The sequence below is a fragment of the Palaemon carinicauda genome, chromosome 38 (assembly GCF_036898095.1).
Source record: "Palaemon carinicauda isolate YSFRI2023 chromosome 38, ASM3689809v2, whole genome shotgun sequence".
NCBI classification, from domain to species: Eukaryota; Metazoa; Arthropoda; class Malacostraca; order Decapoda; family Palaemonidae; genus Palaemon; species Palaemon carinicauda.
In genome coordinates, this window is record NC_090762.1 from 32,227,952 (window position 1) to 32,240,451 (window position 12,500).

The 12,500-nt window shown below is 34.6% G+C and overlaps 1 protein-coding gene across 1 annotated transcript in view; it reads left to right on the forward strand.

Moving 5' to 3' along the window:
- Window positions 1–12,500, forward strand: part of LOC137630529 (uncharacterized) — a 315,029-nt gene that overhangs the window by 46,415 nt on the left and 256,114 nt on the right. The window contains exon 3 of the mRNA XM_068362046.1: window positions 7,467–7,575. Coding sequence (XP_068218147.1) covers window positions 7,467–7,575 — 109 coding nt within the window. The remainder of the gene's footprint in view (window positions 1–7,466; window positions 7,576–12,500) is intronic.

Genomic DNA, 12,500 nt, shown 5'->3' on the forward strand with positions numbered 1-12,500 from the left:
ATCGAGCGTTTTAAACATAGATACGTAATTTACCTTCAATTACAAAGGCGTTCATTGCTGTTATCTTGTACAGTATACCCGATGTGAAAAACAAAGAAATAAAAATGACAAAAGTTAATCTGGTAGTGAATTTTATTGCCAGCAATTTTACTTCCACAAATAAGGTATTCAAGACATCTGATGTAAATTTTCAACTATTGCTACGCATAATATTGCATTGCAGTGTGCATCATAATATTACACATTTTAGAAGTTGACAAAACCAATATTTCTTTAATTGATATCATCATTATTATTACTAACCATACTACAGTCCAGGTTGGAAAAGCAGAATGCTACAATATAGGTTAGGAAATAATGGAACAGCGAATAGACAATTTATAAGTAATGAATAAAAATATAAAATATTCTTTGATCAATAACAACGTTAAAATATTTCAGTCATATATAAACCATAAAGCGAAAGTTATGTCAACTTGCTTAACAGAAAAGCATTTACAAACAATTGGAACTTCCAAATTTCTACTGATTCAACTGCCTGATTAGGATGAGCATGCCAAAATCTGAACACAGTTAGAATAAAACTTGTTGAATACTGTTTAGTTTTGAGGTTAGGTAAAATTTTCGTTCAGATATTACATATATGTCTATATATACATATATACATATATATCCATATATATATATATATATATATATATATATATATATAATATATATATATATATATATATATATATATATATATATATATATATATATATATATATATATATATATATATATATATAAGAAAGCTGTAGCTATAAGGAAAAAACAGATCTGGTAGGGTCCAATGTGATATTAATGGATCACTTCCACATGTCGTTAGGGGCACCTTCTCACATCACTAATTCTATCTGTCTATGACCATTCTGACGAATGATGCCTTCCTCAAATGACCTCAGATGACAGTATTAATCTTCAGAAGCACCTCCTTCATCAACTACCACTATCCCTTCGAAGACCCCGTCAAGAAATCCCTTTGGCCAATGAGTTCACATCTCAGTTGAAACAGCGGGTTTCATTCGGTCCCCCAAACGAGCGCTCATGGTTATGGCTACACAGAGGGAGTAAAGGGATAAAGATTATAAAAAAGAGGGTTAGGGGGAGGCACCAGGCGACTTTGTAAGAAGGAAAAGGTAGATAACGAATGAGACATTCTTTTTCATAAAAACCAGAAAGGAAAAAATGTGACAGCAGTAGCGTATGGCGTTTGTATGGAAATCATGTTTCTTTTTTTTTTATATCTTTCTTTTTGTCACTGTGTGGCTTTCCTTGAATTTTTTCTTCAGGTTTTCTTCATCCTATCTAAGGAATGGACCCGAGGACTACAGTATATAATAGTTGTGACGATTCCCACATTCCACAAGAACAATTTCTAACCCCTTTTCAACTGTGTTACTCGAAAAAGTTTAAATAAAATATGGTTACTATTATTCTATAGAAAAATTTACTATTCCCACCACTGAAGACAGATTTGAATTTGTGACTTTTTGCCAACATAAAACGCAAGATTATAGCCCAAACGCAACATCCTTCGTTGGCACGATATCAATGGTTATGGAAACTATTTCCTCATACCATTTTATATCTTTCCCCGAGGTTTGGGATGGAATGGCATCCAATTCACTTAAATGACTAATGGCATTCAGGGGTTAATGGTTAATAAAGGAAATTCCTATAATGGAATCGGATATCACCATTTTGCAAATATTGTCATGGGAACAACATTTCATGACTTAAGATCTCGTTTGGTGTCGAGAGAGAAGATCAGGATACGTTACCATATAAATTGCATTATTATTATATATTCTAATAGTTGGTGAAGAAGTTTTTCTACTTCATGAAAAGGTTGAACATTTAGGATGGTTGAATATATAGGTTAACTTGATCAGTGACATAGGGACGCATAAGAACAAAAATATGTAGTGTACAGTAAAATGTTTGGAAAAGTGAGAGAGAGAGAGAGAGAGAGAGAGAGAGAGAGAGAGAGAGAGAGAGAGAGAGAGAGAGAGAGAGAGAGAGAAATTAACCTTTGCCTGTAGGAGATACCAGAAATGTTTCCACTTCACCCCCAGGGCAATTGGAAAGAGTGACTGATTGATTGGTTAATTAGGAGCTATCAAGCGTCCCAGCTCTCAGGGTCACTAAAAAAAAAAACTATATAATGCACTGCAATTATTTCACTACCATTTAACTATAACAAAAGTCTAATTTCATCTACAAGTGTAATTAAAGCATAAGCGCCATATCTTGACAGAATGAGATGCTCTATTAGAGGTTTCCATGGTAACCGATAACAAAATTGTTGACGTTTTGATAACAGGTAGATTTTCATCCCTGTTGAAAAGTGTCTCCCTCTACATATAACACAGCCGGTTACGCAGGGGACTTCAAAGTCATCAACCGGAATTAAAATAATGTTCAGGTCAGGGTTAAAAGAATACCCTGGTTCAAGTTAGATAGCGTCCATGCTATCCCTGTAAGGCCGGGAGCACACTAGTGACTCTGTGGCGCCACAAAGCCACAGCATCGTGTGGCGGGGATGTGGTCTCCCATAGGTTTCCATTGTTTTCAAGTTTTGCCGCACAAACTAGTGACTGTGGCAAGCGACTGTGGCTCTCTGTCGCTCATCCCCGCCACAGGCGTATCGTGGCTTTGAAAACAATGGAAACCTATGGGAGACCACATCCCCGCCAAACGATGTTGTGGATTTGTGGCGCCACAGAGTCGCTAGCGTGCTCCTGGCCTAAGGAGTGAAACAGTGAGGTCAAGCTACAAATTTTAGGTACCGAGTTCTATCTCAAGCTGTTGCCCAGATTTAATCACAATAATAATAATAATAATAATAATAATAATAATAATAATAATAATAATAATAATAATAATAATAATAATAATCCGGCTGAAATCCCATTAAGACTTATTGAGATTTCCTAGTTACATTCCCTATAAAGAGAAAAGGGATGCAGAGGTGAACATGTATGTATGTATGCATGTATGTATGTATGTATGTACACATGCATGTGTGTGTGCGTAAGGTTAAATATGCAAACACTAATGTAGCAATGTACACATCCTATTTACCATTAGTATCAGCACGACTATATATATATATACAGTATATATATATATATATATATATATAGAGAGAGAGAGAGAGAGAGAGAGAGAGAGAGAGAGAGAGAGAGAGAGAGAGAGAACACTGGCCAAGCCGGATTGGTGATAATGGTAGACTTTAGTATGATTGCTCACAACAAACCAACCTAGTATAAGTAGGCCTTACTAGTACAACTTTGTTTTTCATGTGTATACACGAACCCTTTCACGATGTTATGGTATACCTGCTCAGAAATACATATAAATATATATATACATATACATATATATATATATATATATATATATATATATATATATATATATATATAGAGAGAGAGAGAGAGAGAGAGAGAGAGAGAGAGAGAGAGAGAGAGAGAGAGAGAGAGAGAGAGAGAGAGAAAGGCTAACTTGTATTGCAAATATCTCCCTCTTCCTAGGAAGAACCGTCGCCGAGGCATTCAATTCGAGGCTGAAAGCCAACGAATCGTCCCGCGGGACAAATAATCGATCTCCTTTGGCCCTCGACTATTCTTGGATCATCAGGGTCATCGCCTTGATGCCGAGTGTAGATGCCAAATATGAGTTAATTAACGGACCGTTGCACGTAGATGAAAATCCCTGCTACATCCGGGACCTCCTCCCCCCTTTCTCGCCTCATCGACCGGGATGAGGCCTCTCCTCTTTTCTTCGTATCTGAAAGGATTCCGGTTGCCAGATAGGCACGTGTTTTCTGTCTGACCGTTGCCGAGAGCAGTCCTATATTATTTTTTTATTATTTCCTTTAAGGCAAATATCACTATTAGGTTTAACGATGTTCAGCCCGTCCATTGATTTGCTTATCAGATTTAAGAGTTGTTTTTTTTTATGAGATAGAAGCATTAATGGTCCGCATCACGAGTTTCTGACATTTACAGAAATGTTAAAGTATTGCCAGAAGTATATAAAAAAAAATTATTTCTTATTTAAATGATTTAGGATCATATCTCGGGAATAATACAATATTTTTCTTAAATCGAAATTTAAGATTTCAGGCGAATATAAATATTCTGAAATATGTTCTCGTTAGAAAATTAACCATGTGACCTGAAGGCATAGCATTCAAATATGAATTAAAAAATCCGAAAAATAAGATTCTTAATAATGCTATTTGGGAATTAAATCAGTCATTACAAATACAGTATTATGAATATATACTTTGTAGTTTCATTATTTGAATTGCATTTTCTACTTGAGTGTTGGGAGAGATTTGTCAACACATACAAATTATTTAAAACTGATCATTTTGCTTTTGTTGCAAGAATCTATAAAAAAAGAAAAATAATCTGAGAAATGGATTTATCGTATTGAATTAGAAAGAATAATTTCATATTCTTGTTCTTGAGAACAAGAGAAACTAGATTTCATGAAAAAAATACTAAAAAATGGTAATAAATTCATCAATAGAAATAAAAAAAAATATTTCAATTTCATTTCCCATACAAAACAAATACTCCAACACTGACCATTATAATTTCTAGAGGTTCTCTCGAGTGGCATCGTTTTAATTAATTCCTACAACTCGAGGATTATTTTTAAACTTGAACGAATGTACTTTTTCTGAAAGTTTTAATATGGACGTCTAACCATTTCTCTTTTAATATAAAGGATTCACATTTCAAAATAGTTTAAAGAAAATAACTCAATATTTGAGCTTCTTACGGAAAGCATATCAAAGGGATTTTGATTTACAAAAAGAAAACCAAATTGTGACAGGTCTTAGTTATAAATAACCTTGCTATTAGAACAAAATAAAATCACTGCTTACTGGGAGAAGAAAATCTAAGACTTTGAAAAGATACAGGCAGACCAATAAGAGAAGAATTCGAAGCGACTAGATTATAAATCCCACGCGTCCCTGTTTTTCTATTTTAAGACCATGGCCGAAGCGACGAGAGACCCAGGGGAATAAGGAACGATGGTGCTTTCCAGTATATATATATATATATATATATATATATATATATATATATATATATATATATATATATATATATATATATATATATATATATATATATATACATATATATATATATATATGGATTGACGATCTAAGAATGTTTTCAGGTGTGGACTGGCATAAAAGGACCATCAACGGACGCAAGTGGAAGGACATGTCTGAGGCCTTTATTCTGCAATAGACAAGTAACGGCTGATCATGTATATATATATATATATATATATATATATATATATATACATATATATATACATACTATATATATATATATATATATATATATATATAATTTATATATATAAAACTGGAGGTGTGAACATTTGTCATTTTTTCACCAATAATCTATTACTCTTGGAGAGGATGGCTGCAGAGATGAACTAGTAGCAGGCACTTTCACATTCATGATTTAAATACGGTATACGCTTAAAGATGCGTTTATGTGGGATCTTGGGCTTTTAAAACATGAAAATTCTTTTGCTCGAACGAACATTTCTGCTATGGAAACAGTCGATCTCTTGTGGTGATTACTCCGTCCTTATTTCTCAAAAACCTTGCAATCTAAGCATATCTCATAAACCTCTGATCTCTGCCCCTACCCCAAAAATAAAAAAATCCAAATTATCATTAATAGAAATCCCCGTTCTTAATTACAGGATCCATATCAAACTTAATATTATATAACGCTAATTATCCAGTCTTCCTTACAACTTCAGATTTGCTTTTTTTCCCTTAATTCATTTCAACTTTTAACATCAACTATTTAAACTTTTCCTCTTTAAAATCACCCATCAGTGATGTACCATTCGTAAGCACCAGATAGGCCTACACAGATTTCATTCTCGAATTGTACTCGAGTCATATGAAATTCCTATATATGAATTCTTTCATGAAATTACCATCGAAATACATCCATAACACTGGTATTTAGTCACTGAGATAGCACACAGCTGTTACACAGATGTGCAGAGCATATACAATTATGAGACTTTATTTTATCATTATCATCCCTTATTTGCAGTTTTATACATCTTTACTTCAACTATTTTCCTCGTGAATTTTCTCAAATTTATGTTTAGAATTACAATTAGGTAATTCTTCACTACTTTTATCAAAGTTTGACCTATATATATATATATATATATATATATATATATATATATATATATATATATATATATATATATATATATATATATGTATATATGTATATATGTATATATATATGTATATATATACATATATATATATATATATATATATATATATATATATATATATATATATATATATATTAAAATAGCACAATGCAGCGAGAGTATTTGGGTATGCAAACTGCTTCAATTCATTTATATAAGTGCTTGTGACTCATGCTTGATCATAATTCATAAAGACATGAGCTGCAGCGCCCCCCCCCCCCCCCAAAAAAAAAAGACATCAAATTAACAGAACTAATACCATGCCAAGAAAGAGCCATAAGGCACTTCTTCCATCTCAATATAGAGTTGTGAAACAATGAAGTCTTGGCGGTTATTCTAACATTTATGATGAGATATATTCAAGAAGAATATATTTAGCCATATGATAAACTTCATAAACGCCTCAACTTTTAAAGCAAAGCCAACCCGGGAAGAAAGTCTTTACCCAAAAGATAAGGTGCCGGCAAAAATAGGAACTTTAAGATAAGCCATGAAACATGTCTTTACCCTCGCTGCCGTTCCTCGGTAGCTGTACATCGCTTTAATCATACCCCGGCCGAGAACAAACACTCCACAGAGAGTGAAATATATATCTAGCTTCAACAATGTCAATATGACCCCTCGCGGATTAGCAAACTACGCAACGCGGGTCATTTGTTTCGAATGTTCCCTCCCGGCGAAGGGACGAGGTTCTCGCACCAATTCATAAAGCACTTTGACAAATGGATCGCTTTTCCAGAGAGGCGTTGGGGGGAGAAATATCCTACGCTTTAATGTGCTGTTACTATATGAGAACTACTCATTCTTTATCTGATTTTCTATTCTGTTAATTTGTATACTTTGCAATCCAAGGTATAGTTTTCACCATAATATTACAGAAGAATCACAGACACATATACATTCATACATACCTTACCCTTAAGCACAGAAGCAATTCCAAGCACGTTACGTCTTAAGGGTATTTCCTTCAAGATGACATGGAATTACCCGGTTCACTTCACATCTACTTTTGTTCTAATCAAAGTTTATCACATTCCTCAACATCCCCACCCCACACGAATCACTCCTATCAATATCGCCCTCGTTGTTGACAACATTGTTGCATTACTTCCTCCCTTTCTTTGCAGGAGCGCCCGATGTTGACCTTAGTCAACTGAGCGAAGAGGAAAGAAGTATTATCCAAAGTGTCATGGCCAAAGCACAGGAATTGGAAGGACAAGACCCAGCGACTAGAAGGTAAGAGATTTTCTCTCTCTCTCTCTCTCTCTCTCTCTCTCTCTCTCTCTCTCTCTCTCGTTTTCCGCCTAATATTGAGATGTGTTGTCTTTGATTGTTCAATTCTCATAGATTAAAAGTAGTTTAAAATTGTAAATGCCGTTAGGAGTCCTTTCCATATAGGTATCTTTATTATATCATAACATAAAAAAACAAATAATGATAACATAAATGATTAAATAAGCATACAGCAAAAACATTGTAAGAATGTAACCTATCAAATTAATAAATACAAATATGTAAAACAAAAACATAAAACATTAGGAAAAATGTATTTAGACCATTGTGAAATAATTGCATATATAAAAATATGAAATAAAACTATAATTAGTAAAATCAACAAACAAACAAATACCTAAATAAGTAAATAAGCATCGTGATGAATGTAAGCAAAAAGGCTTAACGGAAAGTCATTTACGAAACAAGCAATCCATCAATATTATTTTATTAGTCTGCTTGTTATCTGGATGTTTCACGGAATATCACCAAGGTCATGAAAATTAAATAAATAGCCAAAAAGGAAAACAATGAGTTTAAAAACATAAATAAAATATGCAATATTACTAAATGCGAAATCAGAAAAGCTATGCATGTCCCTCGAGGTCCAACAATGCAAGAGAAGAAGATCCCACTGGCACTGCAGCCGGCCACAGACGTGTGCGTTAGTTTGTTTGTCAGTCTGTCTGATCTGCTTGTCAGTCGCCTCGGTGGCTGGAGCTCAGATATTACGATGTCTGGTGTTCAAGGGGGGGGGGATACATATACCACTGGAAATGGGAGATGTTATTTTCCCGGATGCGGGTAATTTAACGGTAAATAATGATTGCATATTAGGAAGCAGCATATATATATGTATGTATGTATGTACACACACACACACACACACACATATATATATATATATATATATATATATAATATATATATACATAATATATATATATATATGTATATATATATATGTGTGTCTGTGTGTGTGTGTGTGTGTGTGCAATCAGACTTACATAGAGACGTGTGCTTACTCTCAAAGGTGTACTAACAAAATCCACACGTAGATAGACCAGCAGACATATAGATAGATAGGTAGATAGATAGATAGATAATCTCATACTTAACAGTGGTCAAACTATTCAAAGCATTTTCTTCTCACGTATAAAATCACCCAATCAATATAAACACACGTCCGTAACCGGCATATAAACAAATAAACAGTACTTGTAAGAGACAAGGCAGTACATTTATACTGCACAAACACAATCATATCGACAAACAAAATTGTACATTTAAAAGCACCAGTATACAGAAGGCGCGAGAAATTAATTTATTCATAAACAAAATTGTACACTTGAACACACATGTACACATGCACGGAGAGAGAGAGAGAGAGAGAGAGAGAGAGAGAGAGAGAGAGGTAATATGAATGATCGAACCACAGAGATAAAATCTATTGTCAAACCGAGAGAGAGAGAGAGAGAGAGAGAGAGAGAGAGAGAGAGAGAGAGAGAGGTAATATGAATTATCGACCAAAAGAGAAAAAATGTATTATCAAACAGAGAGAGAGAGAGAGAGAGAGAGAGAGAGAGAGAGAGAGAATTCGAACGAAGTTCTATGCGTTAGAAGTTTTTTTTCTGAATACTTTCGTAGTCGAGGACACAATGTGGAGTAATTAAGACTGACATTCTTTCTGTGAGGGTTGAATTTCTTTCTCTTTCCCTCAAGATTAAGAATCATTATACCAGGACCAGTGGGTCAATTTATTCTTTTATTCTGAGAATTTTGTGGCTACTCGATAATCTTATTATCAGTTGGTTCCTTTTATCATCTTTATTTTCAGACTTCATATTCGAGAGAATAACTAAGTTAAAAAAGGTAATTCTTTTGAAGAAACCCCATAACGTGTTAACAAGTTCAGTTGAAATCCTGCAGATCATAGGCATGATATTCTAACGCTCCATTCTTTCAGCCATTCATTACGGCGAGAGCGTCTTATTATCCAATTCTCTTCACGAGAAAGGAAAAAAAAAGGAATAAATTGGGGTCTGGATAATGGTAATCACCCGAAATAATTAACTGAAAGGAGCTCATAAATTTAACACCAAAGTTCTCTGGGTACCTGCAACCCCGCTCCCCATTCCTCTCCCTCTTTTCAATAATGCCCAACACCTCACTGACATTCTTGCCAGGGTACTAATCTTCCATTTATAAAAATGCCTCACTCAGGGCATGATCATGCATCTGAGGGCACATATTACTTTTATATCAACCCCTTTAATGTGCTACAAACCACATAAATACATTGCAATTCATAGGTTCATTAACACAGAAGCCCAGAATGCCATCCTCCCGTGAATCAGTGAGTGCTGGCTGATGGCATTTCCACGTTTTGAAATTCCCACACCCTCTCCTTCCAAGATACCCACACTTCATCGAGACCCCGCCAGCATTTTGGTGAGGTTAACGCCTTTGGAGATCGGGTTGAAGCCTCGATAATGTGTCCCTTACGAATGTAAAAGCCGTCCGGCCACAAAGCGTGTATTTGGAGAGGATTTAGAAGGAATCGATGCAAGACTCGGTCCAGCGTCGGCTGATGGATTAAAGGGGTTGGTCCAGCGGGTCACGCTACTCTCTCTCTCTCTCTCTCTCTCTCTCTCTCTCTCTCTCTCTCTCTCTGTCAGGGTCTAGAGACGCCTTTTCTTAGAAATGGACAGGTAGTCACGTAGACTGAGTGACAGAGACTGAGATCCCTCTCTTGAAGAAAGAGAAAAATTGATAAAAGCTTCCACAAACACAATATATATATATATATATATATACACACATACATATAAACATATACACACACACACACACACACACATATATATATATATATATATATATTCACGTGTGTGATTGACCCTTACTTGACGTGAGCCAATCAGTTTGTATTATGATTTCCTGTAGATTATTGCCGTTAAGGTACAACGTCCCACTATCAACAACGTATGTCATTATTGCCTAGCGCGTGACAACTTGCCTTCTATTTTTAGGTGCAAACCCCCGAACACATTTACATTTTTACTTCATTGTCTTAAATACCACCCTTAAGAATCCACACAATTCTATTTTTAGGTTCATGAGATTACGTGCTTTTTGCTTTAATTCATTTGTTTAAATTTGTTCATGCAGTGATCTTACAGGATTTGCTTTCGGGGAATTAGGTGCATGCTATGCATGCTTTCTCGATTATCTTTATTCTATTAAATTTTCATGTTAACTGACACAATTAAAGAAATTGAAATTTTTGACTGTAGCACCCGTAATTATCAGAAAAATTATCATACATTGCACAATGCGATATCATAATGAAAAGAATAACTTTATATACGAAATTAACGTTAGTTTGAAATGTACAGAAACAGCTGCTCTCCTTATTACCATATAATCTTCATTATAAGTAAGTAATTGAAACAAATAATCGGCTGAGAAGGTTAACGAAATATATTTGCATGTTTTAATATCACCCTAGATGCATAACTAATATCATTATTATTATTATTACTAGCTATGCTACAACCTTAATTGGGAAAGCAGAAGAGCATTAACAAGGTAAATTACCCAGTGAGGAAATGAAATAAGGAAATAACTTTACAAGAATATTTACGATGTACTACAGTAAAGTAACGAAATATTAGTTTCCTTGAACATCTAACCATGAAAACACTCATATATTATTGTAACCAGGATTTTAGGCGTGGAATAAAGTGCGCTATATGATAGATGAGATATTACTTTGAAAATTTCAAATAATATCTATTTTAAAAGAGGGAAGAAACATAAAAAAAAATCTGATTCTCGATACTCAAGAAAGAACAGAGAGACAGACGAACTGAAAAGGATGATACGATGAAAACATAACGAACACCAGTCCAGGGAATGTCACAGGCATTATCAGTTGAACCTAAGTTGGAATATCCAAGTAAATAGAATGCAATTACGCCGAGGAAAAAAAACGTACACATGATGTGCAGCCACTAACGAAAGCAATAATTAGAAGGTAAATAATCGATCAAAGAAAAGGGTAATAAATATAAATTAAATGTGTCGCTGGGGTTCAAATGTGCAGTTGGACACAAGTATTCCTAGCACACTTCACTCTGAGTAAGTGCAGCCGGTCACACCCTTCCTGGGCGGAGAGTTCCTGTGTGTAAGCTGCTCCACACCTCCTTCCATCTCTCTTCTACAATAGTTGTTTGGTTACTCGCCGCACAGTAACAGTGAAACACGGTTCATTTCATCAGAACGAGGTGTACCAGGAATTCCGGTGTCCAACTGTAACCTAGTTATTCGACACTGGCAGTAGGGCCATTGGATCGAGGTGGCTCATCTCAATTGAGTAAAGGGAGATATCGAGTAGTATAACATTGTCAATACTCTGAAGTTACATTTTGATATCAAAAGTAAACATTTACTTGGAAGCCGTTGTGATGCCATTTAAATCAATAAAAAACATTTACGAAACGATATCTATTTTGCAATTCTTTAATCCAGTTTCTCTATCAGTGCAGAGAAAAAGATTCACATATGACATAACACAATATATATTTTACAGTGGTTCATACAGCATTTCCTGTGTTTACTGGTTTCAACTAGGACCAATGACCGTGAATCTGTACAGGTTGCATTCATGTCAAAATAGACCAAACCATGATTTTATGGTGAAAATATAAACATTTCTTTCATGACAAGATAAATAAGTGGTATTATTACCCGTGCTTGGACGCATTATCAAAAATTAAATCACAAGAGTTGTTGATACTATAGGGCTCTGCAATTGCTAAGGATTTAAGAAATACTTTATTAACTAATTTCTTGTATAGCAAACTTTTTTTTTCTTGATAACACCA